This window comes from Gallus gallus, chromosome 5 (genome assembly GCF_016699485.2).
Source record: "Gallus gallus isolate bGalGal1 chromosome 5, bGalGal1.mat.broiler.GRCg7b, whole genome shotgun sequence".
Lineage (NCBI taxonomy): Eukaryota > Metazoa > Chordata > Aves > Galliformes > Phasianidae > Gallus > Gallus gallus.
Window position 1 is genome coordinate 26,483,924 of NC_052536.1, and position 21,450 is coordinate 26,505,373.

The following is a 21,450-nucleotide window of genomic DNA, read 5'->3' on the forward strand; positions in this document are numbered from 1 at the left end:
CATGTAGTGATTTCATTCCCAAAGTATATGATGGTCTCCGTAATGGCAGCGATTTTGGGAGAGAAGGGTATGTGCTGGTGAACAGGACATCATTTGGCATGGCTTGGTCCAAGAGTGAGGCCCGCGAGGCGAAGAAGTGGTCTCTTTGACCACTGTAAATACTCTCATCTGATAAAGTCCTTTGCAAGGCACGCCTTGTGGTAGGAGTGCTGGGAAAGGGAGACTGACAGGACAGAGTGTGTGACTATACATTCATAAAACAAAAAGAAGAAATACAAAGAAATAAAAAAATCAATATAGAAACTTTTGAAATGCATAAAATGATTTCTTAAGACTTTTTATTTTAATGAGAAAGCAAATGTTAGCATAGTTTTGTTTTGTTTTGTTTTTTTTTCCCCAAAGTGGAAGGGAAAAATAAAGGCATCTGCTTTGAGGGAGACTGTAGCTAGATAGCAAATTAGGTCTTTTTCAGTCTTGTCTTACAATTCTGCTTTTAAGTATTCTTCCAGATTTGACTAAGGAGTAAATCTCAGCCTCCCTCATGAATTCTAGAGCTCTCATGTAGCAAAGATTATATTTGCAGAAACAAACCAAATGCTGCATAAAAGAGCTCTTCTCGTACCTGGGTAGGCTGCCTTCCTGTACGCAGAGCACCAGCAAACACTGACTAACTGAAAGTCTCATCTTATTGAACAACCAGGAACAACACTAGCACTTCAGTTCTTTAGAATTACTTGAAAGAAAATTAAATGAGTCGTCCCACGAGAGAACTTGTGTCTCACCCCCTTCATAATCCCAGCTTCCACTAAGCTTGGCACACAGGGAAGCAATGCTGCGGTCAGTCTGGAACTACATGCTCACTGGCCAGTGGTAGTAAGCTGCTTTCAAACAATGCATACCATTCCCACCAGTCCAGACGCCAATTTTCTACGCTACCAGCCACAAACGTTCGTGAAACCCATGGCAGTATAACCACCTCTGAGACACAACATTTTTTATGGTTTGGTTGAAATCTGGTCCAAAGGCTTTCATGGAGAGATGGCAACCCGAGAAAAAGACCTTGCCACCCTCATCTGCTCTGTAAACATGTTTGAACAAGACGGGAAAGAATTCAATTTCTGGAAAGTGTGATTAAACATTACAAAGCATTACTCATCTGCACAGAAAAACAGTTCTCTCCTCAGAAAAAGGGGAAAAAAATGTTAAACAGACGGTACTCTATTCCTGTGATCAAAAACCCACACTACAAGGTGGGAGAAGAACATGGAGAAAGGACTATTGGTACCGTACAGTGAAAAACTACGTGCCAGATTTTTTTCTGTCAAAACATTCCAAATCTTAATATCAGAAGTCTGCTGCAGGTTTTGCTTTTTGTGGATTAAGGATCAGAACAACTAAGATTACTTTCAAAAACTTGCTATTGTGAAAGACAAGAAAGGAAAGAAGTCACGTCCCATGCCAGCTTTGTTACGTAAACCTCTCCCTTCTGCACAGCCTCCTTTAGTGATGGCCACAACATTACAACCCTTGCATATACAGTTAATGCTACAAAAATGACAACATCTGGTACACAGCTGTCACTGCATTATGCTGAGGGTCAAGCTGCTTTTTTTGTCTGCAATTTAAAAGCTCAATCAGCAGGTGCACATTATGATCTGCTAAAAGCTCCCAGCATTTGCACTAAAGTGCCAAATGAATAGAGAGAGCTGTTAAGTCATACACTTTACTTGAGGGTCCTATAGTTAACATAGTGCTAAGGAATTCAAATTCCACCAGAGAATTAGGAGCTGGAACCACCAATTAATACCAGACCTTAAGGTTAGGATAGAGGAAAAAGAACAGAGACTTATCTGAGAAGACAATGCATTAGGAGTAGGTAAGGAGTTGAGAAAGACTGAGTAGATAGTAAAACAACCTAAAATCATAGCCTAGAACAAATTCTACTAGAATACAAAGCAGTCAGCAGAAAGGAGGGAGCTTTTTAGTCTTCGTGCAGTGAACACATGAGAGGCATTATCATACTTTTCCTTTTTTTTTTTCTTTTTTTTTCCCCTCCAACTGTCAAACATTTTTTCATGTAGTCAGAGCAACAATTTTTTTGTAAGATGAAATACAAATCCTGCAGTGGGCAGAAACGACAGTTACTTTTAAAATGCAGAAGATTTAATTTATTGGTTTGATAGTGTTGGTAATTTGCTGAAATCTATCAAAAGCATAACCTCAGTTAACATATTGGTTACTGTCATGAAGAAATTAAAATTAAGGTAAGAATGGATTCACTCAACCCAAAGCAAAAAAATAAACTGTGGAATGTACACACTTTTTATAGTCTTCAGGTCATTTCTTTGAACAGAAGGGAATTTCTTGGAATGACAACAATCAGCTTGCTCAAAAATGATTAACAGGGGATGTTTTTGCTTGCCTGTGGCTCACGTAGAACTACCAGAAATCTAAGAGAAAGTTATCTTAACCTTGACTTCATCTATCCCGCCCCAAATGTAGCATCTGAAATTCTATGCCTATGGAACCTAGAACTTGTAAGTTTTACTAAGCCATTTTGGGCTTTTGCTAGCAGAGAAAGAAGGAGCAAGCTCTCTCTTCTGCAGAGTTGCTGTGGAAACCATCTGGGGTAGGTGGAAAGTGAGCTGTGATGTACTGACTGTACATACAAACTGTAGAAATCAAGACATTCTCTTCAAAATGATGGATTCTTAAAACAAATATATACACTTTATGATTATTATACACAGATACCAAGCACCTCAGGAAATGTTTACACAACTATCCTATATAAATATTTAAGTTTAGGAAGCATTCTTGGTCCTTCTTAATGAAAGCACACGTATTGTAAGGAGTTTCAGTACTGTCAACAAGTCACAGTTTAGTGCTGCAATCAAAGAAGAGCAATTCAAATACACAAGACAACATTACAAGATTTCTGATATGCTAGCAGTCCTAAATGTTCTTTGCAATTAAACACACAGTTGAAATAATACTGCAGTGACTGGAAGAATGCAACTATTCCCTAAATGTTTTCCTCTCACAGAACAGTCTGTGACAAACAGATGGCTTTCTGTCGATGATAATTCAGACAACGTCTTGCGTTTCATTTTCTTATTATGGGTGAGAATGGGAGAGATCCTATCTGAGAAACTCAGAGGCCAATAATGCAAAGTACTGAGTAAGCTCGGCAAAAATGAACACTTCAGTTTCTGTTGCTTTGAGAGCACTCAGCATTTTCTACACAGACATTTGAGAGCTTCACAGCCTTCATCCATTTCCAAACTGTGACACTTTTTGCTGTATCAGTGATGTGTCCAGGAAGTGATGAATTTCCTCATCAAATTCCTCTGAAGTACAGCTTTACACATTTCTGTTTTGTGTCAAGAGAACTATGACTTGGATCAAAATAGGATGTGTGCATTGCTCTCAAGGTATTCTCATTTCACTCAGCTGCGACAACAGATATCCAGACTCTGCAACATACCTTAAAATTCTTTTGGGATTCAGGTGTTGGACTATCAAGATCTATCAGTTTCTTCAGGTCTTCTTCAACTGTGGACTTCGATGCTCGTTTTGGTGATGCTCGCAGATCTCTCGCTGAGGCACGCAGCCGAGGGTGGGCCATCTCGTTGCCATCACTCTGGTGACGTCTTAAATGAAATGGAGCAGACACATTCAGGTCTCAAAGCCGTGGGGCAGGAGGCGTGCATGAAACAAGAATCATAGCATCCTCGCAATTTTAAAAGAAAGAGCATAGGTAGAGGGCATGAAAGAGGAAAGGAGTTTCCCTAATACAGCAGAGCCTCATCTTAATGAATACCTGTTGAAGCAATCAATTACTGACATATGTTGAGATTATTGTGATACATTTTCTCAATAAGGGACCAAACCTGCTAAAATAATCCATATTCTGCACAAAATTAAAAAGAATATATTTCTTAAATCAGTGCAAGAGCAACATATCAGCAAGTTCCTCTAAACTTTTCTCTCTCTCCTTTTACTGAAGCTTTCACAATGTTCCATCTTCTTTTGATGATCAGTTACTGGCATCAGCTTGGAATTCTGCACTGACTCAGTAGAAGTCAAAAAAGGATAAACAAATTATTTTGAAATGGGCTTTCCAAATCACATGCTTTCAAGGCCACATCAGACTTATAGAAACAGTATTTTCACTACAAAGTTTTTTCTCTATTTCTGTTCCAAAAGAGTTGGCTGAATATTGTAACACTCCTTTAAGCCAGTTAGACAGGATGCTGGGAGCAGCCTAGACAAGCCAACATGGAGAGCCACAGAGCTAATACATACTGTGCACAGTACTACTACTACATGAGTGAGAGGCTTAAGAAGGAACTCAGCCTCTACCTTAAGAAGATTTTTAATATTTGCTGAAATAACATTTTGAGTCTCCTTTAAGAAGTCCCAAGGAAAGATAAGCTTTAATAGAAGTGAAATCCATACCATGCCACAAAAATAATATTTTTTAAAAGCATGTTATCAGGGAATAAGATTAGCTGACTATCAAATATTTAAGCCCAGCTGCAAAACTCATTATGAGACTAAGTTCTACTGTAGAATAAGCATTCTATTAGATAGCCTTGAGCTTTTTTATACAGAGAAATGTCACAGATTTTAATGCTTCCATACAATTAAAGCCAATAACCAAAGAAGAGAACTAAAAATCATTCTTACTTTCTTGTATCCATAAACCCCACTGAGTTTATTGTCCCTTCGGGCTTCTTCCATCCGATCAGATACTTGCTAGTAGCACCCTGGCGTGGGTAGAAAGTCCTAGGACCAGATGAGGAGGAAGAGGAGGAGGAGAAAGAAGGTGCGAGCTGGGGAGAAGTAGCAGAATGAAGCTCTTCTTTAGGTGAGCTTCTGGCACTGGTGAAAACAACCGGGCTGGCAGAGTGTCGCGAGCTCATGGTACTGGGAGAGAAACATAAAGACGAAATTTGCCTCTAATGTGCATATATGCATTTGTAAAGAAAAATTCGGAGCATGTGATATTGCACTTATCCATAGTAAGTAAAGAAGAAAAACTGGTTCAGCCTTCTTAAGGGTCTTCTACCAATGTTTTAATGAAAACATCTCATACAGTCACAAAAAGTTTTGTTACCTCTACGGACACAACATATCAAGCTTCCCCTCTCCCTCCTTTACAAATAGGAAACCTAAGGTTCGTTGTGATTAGCAGCTTTAAAGTAATACATGAGACTGTAACTGAATTTGAGAAAAGAACCCAAGTCCAACGTCTTGCTGGAATTCCTGGCCGTGGAACAAAATATATTGTTAAAGAAGTTAAGCAACAGGGAATGTCCCCCTCTGAGACTCCACAATAAGCCATAGAAGAGACCCATCTATCTTTCAAAAGAGATCTTCCTGGATTTGCCTGAAAAGCCATTAGTGTTTGCAAAACAAAAAAAAGAGAGAGACTTAGCAAAATTGCTGAGTTGGCATATGCCACAGTTTGTCTAGCCAGAAGAGTCAGGGTGACTAACTGCAACTTATCACTGGAAGAAGGTGATGGTGGTGATGGGCTTTAAATAGGAGCTATTCTTCAGATTTGATGATATTAAAACCTCATGCAATTTGCACAATATCAGGAGCACCAGTGCTTCAGACAATATTTACTTTAACAACCTCAAAAGGTCAAGCATTTCTAGTGATAGAGCAAAGCTTTGTATACAGCCTTAGTACTGAAATAGCATTAAGGGCGTAGAAACCAGTTTTCCATCAGTTCTCCCCACAACTTTGTCACATTTTCATCCCTGTATCCAACACTGCAAGGAAGGAATCTGAAACAGATGGCCCTGTGGTAAAGAACAGTTTCTGACTGAGAAATAAAACGTTAGCTGGGAGGCTGAGCAAAGTCACTGAACTATCTCCTCATTCTTAGCTTAATAGAAGATTCTTCAGTGCTGTTTTCGTATCGTGATAAAACAATCCACTCTCATGGCTCTGTCAGTTAATGAAACAGAGAAAATATTTGAAGTTAAATTTATGTTGCTACCTGGAAAAATAATCTCACTTGCATTCAACCTTACAGAAATAGGTTACCTGATCTATGCCAATTGCCTGGCTCCTACTGTAGCCAATGGAGAGGGAAATACCCTTGCAGGTGATTCTCCTCACCTTCAATCAGGTGTCTCAGTCAGGGAGAATCATGCTTCCCAGTTTTTCCTCTCTACTGACAACAGATGGCATCTGAAGTCACTTTCAACTATACCTTTCACCTTCAGATGGCTGAAGTGAAGTCCCAACAGCTAAGGAATGTGGATTTAGCAAGCGGTGACAGTAGGCTTCCCTCCTCAAGCAGCACTGCCTGCTGCTGCCCACACTCCCACCTAGTGTGCATGAGGATTGAAGTGCAGCCATACTAGAGGGGAGATGCACCTCCTCAAACGTACACAAATCAGATGGTAATGATACAGATTTTATTTTCATTTTTTCCCCTCACCTTTGAAATACCTTTACAAAAAATGGCAGATTAGGAAAGCAAAGGAAAAGAGATTTTTGTCCACCAATCCCATATATTTGGTTGCTGCACACCATGGCCTTTATTTATATAACACATGTAAGTAAACAATTTATAGCAAGAAAACAGGGAAAAATAGGAGGTAGAGGGAGAGGCAGTAAGTTTCTCTTCATTCCTCCTTCTCTTTTCTGTTTTCAATACTGAAAAGAGAACTCCTACATATGCTGAGCATAACAGCCCATCTGTGAGGCATCACCACTGCAAAATTGAGACAGCAAGATTTGTGGAAGATGTACATCTTTAAAGAAAAAAGGTGGGTTTTTTTTTGTTTGTTTGTTTTTTTAATTTTTCATGCTTGTCCCCTTCTAAAGACATCCAAGAATTGGTGAAGTCTTTTGCCTCAGCATAGGAAAAAAGTTCTGATCTCACTTGAAAATACTTTAATCTTACTGGGTCAATCTCAAGGAAGTGTTATTTGTGAGGACAAAAATATTGATAAAAATTAATAATAATAAGTTGGTAGTACTGACCCTTATTACTGCTATGCAAAGAAGGCAAAAAATGATATTCAATATATTCCACATGAAATGTATATCTAAAATGTGCACATATTTAATAATTATATTTTATTATACATCATACCATATAGAAATACTGTATATCATAAGTACCACTGGTTAAATATTTATTATTATACGTGTCATGTATAATACATGACAAAGAGCAGTCTGCTGGATGAGCAAGAAAATTAACATATGGTTTTTAATATACTTTTCTTTAAAGTGAGTAGAATATTCTGAGCTGTGGTTTTACAATATAATATTTTGGGAGGATATGCAGCTTCAGGAACTATATGCAGAACCGTGAAAATGCCTGAAGATTTCTTCATACATGTAAACAAAGGCAAGTCAATAGCATACTGACAGAAAGAGATACACTTGCCAACTGTGAGCATTTTTGGAGAGCAAAAAAAAGGCTTTAGATAAATCCTAGAATAAATTGGAGCTGAAGCTCTATGGTAGTGATGATGAGTTATATAGTGCTTGACAGCAGGAAGCATGAATACTGTAACAGACAGCTGTATCAGCTTGCTTAGATCTGGAAGGAATTCAGTCCTCGGTCCCAGGACAGAGAGAAGAGAGCCTTTTGCCACCGGTGGTCCCTCACTTCCCAACTGGAGTACTGAGACAGGAAGGATTAAGTTAGGGAAAATTTCAGATATCGCATGACAATCTGCAACAATTTCAGTTAAGTCTTTCATGAAAGTTAAATATTCTTTAATCATTTTGGATTAAGCATATTAAAAATATTGTAATTAAAATATATTGGATAAGAAATATCCATAATTTTAGTTTTGCTAAAAGGGACGTGACAAACCACACAGTTTAGGTGGAAATGAAAGTTTGATTTATTTATTTTTCCCCAGGGAATTAATGCCATCAGCACATATGGCTTCATTTAATGTCATTCAGCTATAATGATTCTGTATAATTACTGGCTTACATAATGCAGTTCTCCTGAGATGCTATGAGAAATCTGCACAATCATCAGGAAGGAGTTTGAGAATGGGGGTGGAGAAGTAACAACCCAGCCAAAAGCTCTGCTGTAAAAGTTAATCACTATAATTTACATTTTGCAGCCAATTCTCAGGTACAAGTTCTTTTACGTACCACCAAACGATCATAACACTAACTGTTGCTCCTGTCTTCTATAGACACAAACACTCTAATTTGTGGCTATTTTCTTTTCTTTTGTCACTGAGTTCTTTTCAGGGCCAAATTCCTTTTCTTCTTGCTCAGAAACCCAACTCTAAAGATGTCACAGGTGTTCTGGCATGAACGAGGCAAAAGGTAAAGCGTGAGAAGCAGCAAAGGATAACAGTTCAGAAACTGACAGAGAGCCACAACAATTAAGCTGTTCATTTTTCACCAAAAGCAGCTTTCTCAGGATCATCCTTCACTCTCCTTCTCCTTGAAGCAGGCAGCAGTGGCTACACTTAGAAGTGCCAGGTTAACAAGCCCCTGCCTGCTCTCTGTCATGCCCTTGCTGCCCATCCGCCCAGGTCAGCCAGCTAACAGCTGGACCAGGGTCTCCTCAGGTCAGCACTGCTGTTCAGTGTGTAACCATCAACTGAGAATCCATCAACCATCACCATCAACCATCACCATGAGAAACAAACAGAAGCTAGTCAGTCCAGACTGTGCCTTTGTTTTATTGTAAGGCATCAAACATTTTCTCATCTTCACGTCAGTCTGTCCTTGTCTCCACCAGAATAAACAATATGGATGCAGTGCTTGCAGCATGGGTATCAAGTCCCACGTACTCTACAAATTGCTACAACCTCTCTTCTTTGTGAAGAGCTGCCGATCTTTAAATGAACAAGAAATGCCATTTTATTTAGCCTGAAAAACAATACGTAGAAGACCACTTCAGTGTCACTGCAGAAACACCAATTAGATTAAACTAAGTCAACCAGAGAAAATACCGTGTTTTGAGGAGATAAAGGTAAGGGCTGGAAGAGTGAAGACATGCTTAATGCTGCTGCTAGTTACATTCAGACAAGCACTGCAGGGCATTTGATAAATTCTAATGAACATCAAGAAGAAATACATATAAACACGCATGTCTTAAAATTTATAACACTGTAGATAACCACCACAGATTTTTACTTCCAAGAAAGGGGCAAGTGGTAAGGTTGCCTAAATTCTATGTAAATTGCCTTCCATGGTGCTTTCTAAAGATTTGCTCAAGTCCTTCATGCATGGGTAGCTATTGGAAACACCTGTCTCAAGGACTTGGATGGAATACGGTGAGCTTTACTGCCAAAAACAGTCCACCAGAAAGAGACAGAAAACCAGAGTGGGACCACCATAAATAGCTAACTAGTAAGAATCACCCTGACAAAGTACATGGAGACAGTTCATTACACTGCAGTCTCTGTGACAACCTCAATTTGTAGCTATTATATGAGGAACTATTGAACTGTCTGATAAACATCTACCCTTGTCTAAATGTAGCTTTGCTCAAAACAAACAGCAAAAATGCTTCAAGCTTCCGTCCTTAAGAATCAAAATGCAATAGTCAGTCTCTGTAAAAGCAACAGATTTTTATGATCGTACACTTCTCTAAAAAAAAAAAGCTGTCTCTTCCTTTTTGTACAACACCAAGTATTTATGAAAATGTGCACTAAATTTTTTTTGGAAATGGGTTAGAAAAATAGTCTAAAATAGTGTCTGCCTCTAGCAGCTCAAATGAACTTGTAAAGTGGGTATCTTCCATCTAAGGTGTTTGGGAGCTTTACACCTGTACTTGGTATATCCAATTTTAAAAATTGCAAAACTAATGGAAAGAGGGAATGTGACAGTAACATGTCATACTTGCATCTTGCTTCAGAATGAAATCAAAATCTATATGCCAGCACTCTCAAGCAACTTGCTCTCAGTATTACTGATTATAATGACTACAAGCAGAACTCTAAACAAAAAGATTTATAAAAAAAAGTAGAAGACATCTGAAACACATACTTGCAAGACTAAAAAAGACACTCAGAATAAATTGTGCATTATGATCTAATTTCATCTAATTTGTATACCAACTGCAGATCTTGCAAAATATTTCTTACAAACACATCAGGTACTTGTCTGTCTTGTTTAATAGCAGTAGTATGGAATATGTTGTCAAAGATATTTCTTAGTGTTAGATGAAGCAGCAGACACTAAGACTAAAAATGGTCTTAATTTGTAAGCATTCTGCACAGTAAGATCTCTCAAAACACTGGTCATTAGACTGGTCAAATAGAAGCCTCAACTTAAACAACTGCTTCTCACTTTTATCAGGCTAGTGAATGAGAACGCGAAAATGAATGTGGAGGTGTCAATCTCATAAGAAGTGAAAATTACCTTGTATGTGAGACGGCATCACTAAGACTATAAGCACTGTTCTCCCTCGTTAGAGGATTGGAGGCTGGTTGACTCTTGCTGTGAATATCCAGACTCAGTGAAGACTCAGCTTTTCGGTCTATGTGGCTCTCTTTTTCTAATGTCCTGTCTGCAATGGAGACCACTTCACTGGAGCTGTGCCACAGTGGTGTCACTTTTTCCTTCGTTAGCCCCGTTCGAGGAGATGTTGCTGCTCCCAGAGAAGCAGTGCTGCCATGGCTAGGTCCATAGGAAGTGGTATCTATGCCGCTATCAGCCGAAGTCCCCTGAAGATAGTTGTAGCTGTTCAGCTCTGCTTCAGTGCGCTCTCCACTGTCATACCACTTCTCATCACTGTGAGCACTGGAGGCATTGCTGGAGAGAGTATTGCTGCTGGAATGGCTGGAGTAGTGGCTGTCAGACTACAGAAGAAACAACAATAAAAAAATCCCAAATAAGTAGGTTTACTTCATAATTACAGCAATGGAAGAAGAGTTGTAAAGGGTTAAAGTCCCCACTGTACAGTAGAAATTCCTCTACCTTCAGGTACTGGACAGATACAATCAGGAGACGAACTCTAAACATTCATTCTAACACAATGAGTATTATGTGCTCTGTTCTTAGAGCACATAAGATGCTTTCACAGGGACGTGGAAGCCACGTTTCAGCAATGCAGGGAAAACCAGAGTAGTTTGTAATTTTGTCATAAAATACTTCACATTGTTTTCTTTCAACTATAATTCTACTCAGGCCCAACCAATGAAACTGACAGAGCTGTGTAGAGACTTTGACTTGTTTTCTAACTACTCTACTATAACTAAATATATTCTAATTCTAAAAGTCTAATGTTTTAGAACATGATACATAACCAATCCACAGATTGTTATTGTATTTCAACAATACAATTGCATAACAGAAGGCTAAGGCAGGGAAAAATAACCATTGGTCTTCCAACCCCTTTGCAGTAGGTACGTCTATTTCCTCCTCAGCAGGACCATCCTTTGCAAAGGACCACTGAAATGCCATTCAACTATTTGTAAGTTGTTTTCCAAAAGGCAGAATTGCAAGAAAAGCAGCTTTGGTGCAATGCTTTGAAATTGTCCTATCTGGACATGGCAGTTTCTGGCTGGGTTGTGTGTTCTGTCCTTGGTTACAACCAGCTGTTATGAAGAAAGTGAATGCCTTCAATTCCATAGTGGGCATCTGTGGAATATCCCGTTACAGAAAGGATTTCTTGCTATACTCATCTCCTCTCAGTAGCTCACCTTTCAAGTATTTATATCCCGCTGAATTCCTTAATTTTATTTCCCATTAAACAAACAGATCTAAGTTCTGATCATCTAAATAACCAGAACTGAAAAACCTGTTTTTCCATTATGAAATGGACTTGTTTGGTGATGAAATGCCCCCGAAACAATGGAAGGGACAGAAAGGACATTTAGAACCACCCTTTCTATTTTGCCTACTTGCAGAATTTTACCAAAGAGAAATGGGCAGATCAAATATCAAAGATTAGATACTGTTTCTACTCTCACTGGAAAAGAGGGAAAATAGAGAATGGATTGATACCCAGAGGAGGAAATTTCTGTATCCACATTGCTTATTATACTATACCAAGAACTGACAGAAAAACAGGATGAATGTTAAGTTGATCTAGTTATCTCCAATTAATGTTACTGCTCTACATTAGTAACTGTATCACTCCCTTCATCCATCTGTCTACATAATAAAGATTTACAATAACAAAGACTAAACAAGAAGAATGCAAGCATCAGTAAATCCAGTATATTTATATTTTACACACAATCTAATGAGGTAGCTATCACATCATTATATGGTCAAACGCATCACATGGAAAACAAGTGAATCTAAATATAAAAACTCATAAGAATAGGAAGGCAGGTGTTTTGTTTAAAATAATGAAGGCACGTTCTTCTGAATTAATAACCTAAAAGAAACACTGCAAATTGCATTCAAAGAAGAATGCTGGTAAGCAGAAGCAAATAAAAACTAATGAAAGAGCTAAATAAATGCAACTCATACCGTGAGTGTAATCAGTCAGCACAACTCTGTATTTTAGCTGATCATAAAGACGAGCAACCAAGTCATCTGGCATAATGAACAGCAGATTAAAGAGTATTTTCTTTCTTTGGTTCTAGTGACTTAAATAATTTTCAAGAGATTTCTAATTCATGAATATTACTGCAGTTAATCTGTCTCTCCATATATGAATCAGGAAGTGACAGTCTCCAAAACAAAGTGCACATTTAACTATTGAAACAGAAAGGTAGAATTTGCCATTTAGAAATTAAATATAAATAAGAGACTTCTCAGCCAGATTCTAGTGGTCCTTTCAAAAGAACTCCTCCAACAGTGTGCAAGATTCGTTATGGAAAGGCATTGCAGCAGATGAGGAGAGTGAAGAAAACTTAAAGAAAAGCACACTTCTAGTCTGTTTCAAAGAAGCAGCTTCCTGAGCCTTGCAACAGCTTTCCGAGTCTTGCAACGCACAGCGTATTTGTCAACTTCATGTCTCCCATGTGAAGCCTAGGAATAGCTTTGTAAACTCCCATAAATCCTCTCCTTATCACAAGATAACAGACAAGAAAGTGCTGTTCATCTGTCAACAAAACTTTATTAACTAATAAATATTTTAGTACACCCTGGGTAGCCTCTGCAAGGTTCAGGAAGTAACATCTGCTTTATCGCTTCCTCCAAAGTTTAACACAGAACAGGGCTTGAAGATTCTTTTTCTTTTCCATCCATCTGTCTTTAACTGACATTCTAAACATAGTTTTGAACAATACATTTGGTATGAAGAGCTTTTGAAACAAGAGCAGAATATTAAATAATTCCTTTTTCAGGATAACTTACATGACCCTGCTTATTTGGAGACAAGTGAACCACAGGATCCTGTCTCATCAGTCTTCCACTGGGACTCTCTCTGAAGGATGGCAGTACTTTTGATACTGCTGGGAGATGACACGTTGGTTCTGCAATACAGCATACAACAATGTACTGAAAAGCTTATGCAGCACAAGAAATAAGAAAACGCGCACTCCGATTTTACACTGCGATTTTTCCCACAGGTACCATTAGCCAAAGACTTGGAAAACCAAAGTGAAGTTCATTCCAAATAAAAACTATACGTGAGACAAAGCATAGGCGAGAAACTGAGGGCCCATTTTTGCCTGGCATAAATCAGCAAGACTTCATGAAAAAATGCAAAACCTTGGCTTTTTTTTTCTAAAACAACTTGAGCAGTGCCACACCCTCCTTGTCCAATAGCAATATTTCAGAACATTAAAACAGACCAATATTCATATTCATAGTGTATTGGCATTGTACATCATTATGTATGTTGCCTGAGGATAGGATTAAAAGAAATTTCTGAAGATTGCATTTCGTTACATGGTATTATTCTATGCAAGGCAGGACAATAACAAAAGTCTAAAGTGACTGCTGAAATTCACACATTTTTCTCCAGCAGAACTACTACGAATTTCCTGTCAAAGTTAAGGTGAGCTAAGTAAATATTTTCCAGCTGCAGAAATAGCAAAATCTGTTGAAATCACAATATTCCTGTAAAAATTGATGGTTGTGAATGCGGACGCTACGTAGATGTTCAGAAGAATTGAATTCTTACTAACCTAGGAAAAAATGGACTGAAATCAAACTACTCAACTTATATAGACAGTTTCAGAAGTGCCCTTTGCCAATTAGGCTTTTTTTTTTTTCCCTAGGAGATAACTATGGGGGGTCCAGAAGATGTTCAGATGACCCTTTAAGCCCTGTAATTGCTTTCTCAGAGCCCAAGAACAGTAATTCAAAATAATCTTATTTTTAGCTTTTTGTATAGATGATATTCTAGCCCTGTGCTTGTGCAATACTTTGTGTTTCTAGAAATATCACATTTAAATAGAGTATGTGTTTAACAGCCATTGTTATTAGCAGTTCTTTAAAGCTTTCCAGAATAGAGCTATGGTCTGTTCATCTTGATCTGCAACATAACTAGCTTTTAAAATTACTGTTTTAAAAAAAGAACTTGATTTCCACTGGCAAGTAGTAACAAGCAGTATTGGTGCACAAAGAACACAGATTTTCTGTAGCTAAGAGTGGGCAGGAAGGAGTGAGCGTGAGTTCACTGCACCTAATGCCCTATTTACCTTGATACAGATTATCCCAAGTGGAAATGTGCTTATTTGGAATTAAACCAAACTTCCACCTAGATTCAGAATGGCAATAAAGTCTGCAGTCAGAGATGTGGTTTCCAACTGGCACTCTACGAATGCAGGACAATCCACAAGAGATAAAATACAGGGATTATATGTCAGCACACATCTCTCAGCCGCTGCCAAATGTCGGAGCCATTTCATCTACCACACAATTTTTCCTGCTCTTTCTGGCCTTATTTATTTATTTTGCTAATATGGTGACTCCTGACATTTTAGAACAGACCTTGCTGGCAGCTCTTCTTGGTGCCAGCATCAGCACACAACTGCTGGTCTGCAAAAGTAATGCTGAGGAAAGAATCGGTTTTACATGTGTGGTTACCATCACAACAGTATCAAAACATATGTGATTAAAAATTGTTCTGTCAAAATGAGAACTGCAGATCTGTATAATCACAGCTTTTTAGTGAGAAGAAGCATGGGGGGAGCTGTGAGGGAGGGACTGACAGATGGTTTCAATAATAAGGAACAGCTCACTGATGTTGTGAAGGTATGTGAACAAAGTGCATCTCCAGAACCTGAAGATCACGTTTCCCTTACCAAACTCCTGCTAAATCCACTGAACTTTATTCTGTTTTCATCACAGCTTGATTTATATAAAACAAATAAAGAACTGTGATGCAGCACAATGATCTGTATATACAAGGATGGAAAAAAGTATGGAATTGTTTAACCTACGGTAAAAAACAAAGTTAGGAAAAAAAAACAAGCAATTTTGACCACGTTCATCATGTTGGATCAATGCTTTTTGAAGATAGTACAACAATTTCACTGGTGTCAACCTCATTGGTATCCATGCAAGCTAAGCCATTGCTGCTGGGAAAAGGTCTATGTGCAGAAACTCCAAATGAAGGCTTAACAGTGCAAATCCTCAGTACCCAGCTGTTTCATACAGTTAATATGTTCTCTCAACTGACAGTTTAATTGCCAAGTGCAATGAAAATGTATACACTGGTGGAAGGCGATTACCGAGCTACAGATTTACCTTACTATTTAGACTTTAATTGCATTTCTTTTTTCCCATTTTGTACATGGTATTTTTATAGCTTCAATGATCAAACAATCAATTTGCATTTATATAGCACCATTTGAAAGGGAGCATCACAAGCATGTTAGACAAACTAAGCAAAAATTAAACTAAGTTAAGTCACTTGGGAGAGCAGGTGAGGTCAACCAAGTCCTCAAGAGCAAGGCAAATTAATAAGTGCGCCTACCCAACCGCTTCTAAAAGGACACAGTGTTTCAAGGTAAAAGCATTAAGGTAGATTTAGTCCCACAGCCAAATGCAGAACTGAAATGAGTTCTTCCTCAGGTGATATTCATAAGTCTCAAGGACACAGACTGCAGAAGCTCGTCTACGCTCAAGATCTAATTATTCATCCTGATGAACAAGGTTAAACTTCCAAAGACAGAGTGCTTAAGAGGGTTCTCCCTCTGCATGAAGAGAAGTATTGCCAAAGTCACCTTGAGGTTAGCACGGCTTGCTCGTTGTAAAAGAATTAATTACCTACCCATCTGGTCAGCGATACTATCCTCACTTCTTTGCCAGCTGGGTGTGGATTTGCCGCTACCACCCGTATCTGATTGCGTGCTCTGCCTGTCAATGGAAGCAGGGGATCTACGGCTAATTCCAAACCTGTTGTAACACCCCAAAAACAAAGCAGATAGTGATTTTAAATATGCATAGATCTCACATACAGGAAAAAAGAGCACTTATAAGAAGTCAGTGTAAAACCGCAGGCCATAGTAATGCATAGCACGACTCCTCTTCCATTTAATTGTTGTGGCAGTGCTCAGAGCCTATTTAGTACCTTTAATGCATAAGATAAACAGCGTACATTATTTTATTGAGCATTTTTCATCAAGAACATTTGGTTACACGTTATATACAAGTCAAAACTAGATCCAAACCATCCAGGAATAACATTGTAGGCCTTTGTTTACACAGACAGGTGACAAGGCATTTAAATTATTACAAAAACTGACCACAAGTAACATGTGAAAGTTTGGGTAAAAGTCACATAGAGGAATGAGGTGCATTTATTGGGAGTGGGTTTCAAGGATGGATCCCCTTAAATTAGAAATTGCTACCCTGGATCTAGTACAAATTAACATCAGAAATTCCTTGGGGCAATTCTGCTGTTTTCTTTGGTTCTAAGCAAAAGACTATTATGGCTGCACTTGAGTGACACACACACAGATTCAAACAGCACAGATCTATTTGGGGCAATATTATACTGCAAAGTATTTTACTTTAGATGTTACAAAGCTGACTATTGGTTAAGGACTCCCAAAGCCTGGGAGGTATGAGTTCTCATGTGAAGTTCTTGGATCATTAAGTAGCTTGAGTTGTCTAGCAAAAACTAAATCTAGTAGCAATAACGCAGGGACACATGTCTATTGCTGTGAAAGAAAGCATGCAGAGCAAAATAAAAGTGGGTTTGATGAGACTTTAAAATCCTGTTAGTCAGATAGATTTTTGAAAGGTAAAAGTAACCTCCAGGAAAACAATCTCATATCAAAGGAGAGACCAAAGTATACATACATTATATACAATGTCTGTAAGACAGCTATAATTTTGTATTGCATAGCTGGGTTCTGAATTAGCAGGTCAGTCATTAAGAATACTTCAAGAATAATGTTTTTCTCTTTTTAGAAAAGAATTATACATACTCTAGAGGAAGAAAAAACAACACGAACTACATGCAGAGTGTAACACCCAAAAGAATTCCAATCAACATATTCTGTAAATCAAATATTATCTCCAGCTGTCAGTGCCTAACATAATCACAGAAAATAAAACATCCCAAGTTGATTTCTACTCACACTAGTAGCTACAGACTGCCTGCATGACCCCTAATACAAAAATGACATCTGCCAAATCATCAGAACTAAGTCAGTGTGGTGATCCCATTTGAAAGTTCTCCAACTCACTAACTCAAAAGAATCCATCAGAGAAAGACTATAATAAAAGACTATATAATTCAGAACAACGTATGTACGTACATCCAGCATAGCTCCAAAATGTCAACATTTGAACTTGGGTCTTCCATTTTTTTAGCCAAACATAACCCTTTTTTCATCTTTCTTGGCATAGCTACTGTATGATTTGTTGAAAAAAGCAAGGTCGAGAACATCTGGACACCTGCTCTCTGAATACAAGCACTTTAAATTGAAATTGCATTATGTGGGTAAGGCTTTTCCTTCTCCATCCAAGTTCCACACACACTATAGCTAGAAGTTCACTTAATCAAATACTAAATTCAATATGAAGAATTCAATACCAATTCAATAAATGCATAAAAAGCCTAAAGACAGTACTTTAAAAGCTGATATACTTTAAACACCGATCTCAGGTACTTTCCAAGCTATTAAGACTTGTAAAGTATTTTGTGGGCAGTGTGTTTTCATTGTGAAGTAACCGGACATCAGTATATAAAAGAAAAAGCCCCAAATCCAAGAAATCTTAGTTTGACCAAGTTGCGCTGCATCCATGTTTTACTTCCCATACATTGTTCTCTTACCTAAAGCCCATACATTCATATATATGAACAATTACTTTTTCACTTGGTACACTCTATGATGTTCAACTATTTTTAGAGATAATGAAAAATATCACATTGCTAGTTTTATTTCATTAAAACCACTGCTCTACTACTTGAAAAGCAAGATATGTTAATAAATGAATAAATAAAAATGCAACGACATGAAGTGAGCTGTTTAAAAGTGGATGTAAGAAGTGCAGGTGGTGCTATATACTATCCTGATTAAATATATAGCCCATCAGCGTGTAGCAAGGAATCTCAATACTAAGTAGAAATCAAGGTGGACTAAATGAACTGGAAAATGGCTTAAATACACATTTTTAATATACAGTCTTTAGAAGAAACTCATTATTTCAGTATTTTCATTACATTCTGCTATAATTTATGACATGTACATACCTTCAGGTAAACTCAGAAGTATATGAAACAAACTTACATCAAGACCCGTTTGGATATTCTTGAAGGCACTTAAGTTTTGGCTTATATCCCTATCTAAGTCAGGATATGGATCAATAACGTAGAAGAGGCAGCAATTATTGCTCTTGCTTATGTCTGACAAAGGTTGGATTTACACCCACATTTCCAGTCATTCTAAGTCTCACAAACTGTTCAATATCAGTCATATCGTGCATCGAGAAAGAAACATACACACAGATTCTGTAGATGAGATTTCCTGCACTGGGAAGTCACAGGGATTGGCATACCCAGATTACATGGAGCTTCACATCAGGAAGAATACTTTCAGGCCATGGTGCCCCTTCAGCCAAGTATTTACTCTGACACCTCAACAATTGAACGCTACTACCTCCCCCCTAGTTAACAATATATATGGGTTACTCTCTGACCAGCTCTATCTGGTATAGCAGACATCTCTGCAGGGCTGCCTGGAATCTAGTCTCTCATATGCATTTCAACAGAAGATGCACAAGGAACTGTAATGAATTTCTTAGCAATGTGACAAATGCTCCTTTGCTTACTGAGGCAAGGGAAAGTTTCATTTTTAATGATATTTTTCATGCTTTCTCTTTAGCCTGGCAGATGACATTTGGGAAGTCTTGAGTAAATATAATTTGTGTGTAAAAGGACAGTAAGAGATGCAAAGAGCATTCCTTTAAGAACAGAACTGACAAGTCGCATCATTGGAGTTTTATAAATGATATCTTTTTAAGTAACAAAGTTCATTTATTAAATACTTCTTTCATTATTCCATTAAATGGTTGTTCGCTTGGACCAAATTAAAACTGGAAAAACAAATTGTGTATGCAAGGTTTCCAGGATGCATCTCCTTGCTGAACTTGCAAAATACTCAAAGATGCTGCATTGAACATCCGTGTATAGTTAACCTGAAAGAAGGAAAGGGGCTGAGGAACAGTGCTGGTGTGCTATGAGGCCAGTTCAAAATGGAAACAGAGTATGAAAATCCCTTCCCATTCAAGCAGTTATGGTTGTGACGGTCTATGGACATACGGCAGCAACAATTCTTCTTAGAGCAAATGATGTAGTTGGAAAGAGCAGACAACATACTGAGAGTACAAGCTGCTCTTCAGAACTGAAGACAACACAATTGCTGCTGGCATGAATGAGACAGAAGTATGCAGCATAGAAAAAAGTTCAAGTGCTCTTCTGAGCTGCAGAGCTCTGTACATGTTTCCATTTGCTTAAAGATTAATGGGTTTTGAGCAAATCTCCTAATATCAGTAAGACCTTAGCATGAACTTAAATAATGGCCTGAACAGTAACAGTCTCACAAATAAAATCCATCATGTACAAGTGCAACAGAGAAGAGATAACTTCCTCTGAAAAACTAAAACCAGGCTAGAAGAAGAATACTTGGAGGACAGTTCTTCAGGGCTCTGGAGCAACGAGCAACACTTGTTCAAATACACGCCGTGAAAAGCATTCCCTGGGCTGATACTGGATATTGTTCCTTCATAGGCACTTAAGCAGGCAAAAGATTGTTGCTTGTGCTTAAAGAAATAAATAAAAAGAACAGTAGCTTGCGCTAAGCAGTTCCCAGATATGATATTTAATCTTGCTAATTATGTGATTTTTTTTCAATAGATAAAAAGATATTCTACTTTATAAAAGATGCAAAATAGAATTAATTACACACAATGACAAGCAATGTACTCAAGATTTCACAGGAGTGTCAACTATCAGCACTATTGTCCTTTCTCTTCTCAACAGGAAGTAATTTGGAACACGGTAGATAGCTCTCTTACTACCAATTATTTTTTTCCCCCTGCTCAGAGAAGCTTGACTTATTGCTTCTTTTGGTGTTCTCTGAAAATGATACAGATTTAATTTCTTCCTCTGCAAATTGCCCCTTACATTGACACTGGATCACTCAGGAGTTTGGAGAGTTCTGGAAAGTTGAATGAAAGTGCCTTAAAATAAGGCACCTACAATCACATAGAAAAAATTCTAGCTATGTATTATTCAGCACCTTTGCGCCCACACATTTGGAGTCACCACTATATTGCTTCAACTATTAGCATAGACTGCAAAGTCCCAAACCTATTATTTACTTTCTTTTAGAATCTAAATCTGTGAAAGGAAGTAATTTGCAACATGAGACCAGTGCCTTTAATTTAGATTTTAGAGAGATATATAAGTCCCTTCATGAGCTTTCAACCTGAGCTCTGTTGTGGATTGGGATGACAGAGAGTGGTTAGGGCACGAAGGGAAAAGGCGGAAGCAAGGGATTTTAAAATGCGACTTCCAACAGGCATGACAATTATATTTGAGTACAAACATGCTTTAATGCGTTTAAAGAACAGTTGGCAGGAGCCTGTGTAAGCACTCCCTCGGTTTAACATACATTACAACAAATGGAACGGAGACAAAAGACTGCCTAAAAAAAAAATATGAAAGAACTCTAGTGCCTACCCTTCTGGCATAGATTTTTGTCTGTATGTGCTCCCAGCAGAGCCTGTCTCACTTGAGGTTGATAAGTTGCTTGGAGAATTGCGACACTGTTGTGACCGTGCTAATGCAATGGACGACACCGTCACGTAGACATCAGAACCAGGAGACAACCTGTTCAGAGCAAAGGAATTGGTCACATCAGCAATTCAAACAGCAGTAGTGTAACGCAAAGTGTGATGGACTCTCTAATGAGAACTGTCAGAGCAGCGAAGAACATGGCATCAGGGAGACAGTAGAAAGTGTCAGCTGAAAAAATAGACCTGTTCCCACTGTAAACCTATTCCCTGTGGAAACTGAGGAAAATGAGCTAACAAAAGGTGGGTGTAGAGGAGCAAATGAAGAGAGGC

General features: G+C 38.2%; 1 protein-coding gene across 8 annotated transcripts in view; it reads right to left on the reverse strand.

The window, feature by feature from the left end:
• Positions 1 to 21,450, reverse strand: part of SIPA1L1 (signal induced proliferation associated 1 like 1) — a 190,298-nt gene that overhangs the window by 8,913 nt on the left and 159,935 nt on the right. For 7 of the 8 annotated variants that reach the window (NM_001199690.3, XM_040700960.2, XM_046941712.1 and 4 more), the window contains 7 exons: positions 21,065 to 21,214; positions 16,142 to 16,266; positions 13,273 to 13,391; positions 10,381 to 10,820; positions 4,693 to 4,932; positions 3,488 to 3,653; positions 1 to 244 (listed from right to left, as the gene is read on the reverse strand). In NM_001199690.3, the coding sequence (NP_001186619.1) occupies positions 1 to 244; positions 3,488 to 3,653; positions 4,693 to 4,932; positions 10,381 to 10,820; positions 13,273 to 13,391; positions 16,142 to 16,266; positions 21,065 to 21,214 (1,484 nt within the window). The remainder of the gene's footprint in view (positions 245 to 3,487; positions 3,654 to 4,692; positions 4,933 to 10,380; positions 10,821 to 13,272; positions 13,392 to 16,141; positions 16,267 to 21,064; positions 21,215 to 21,450) is intronic. The other variant, XM_040700963.2, reaches the window with a different exon arrangement.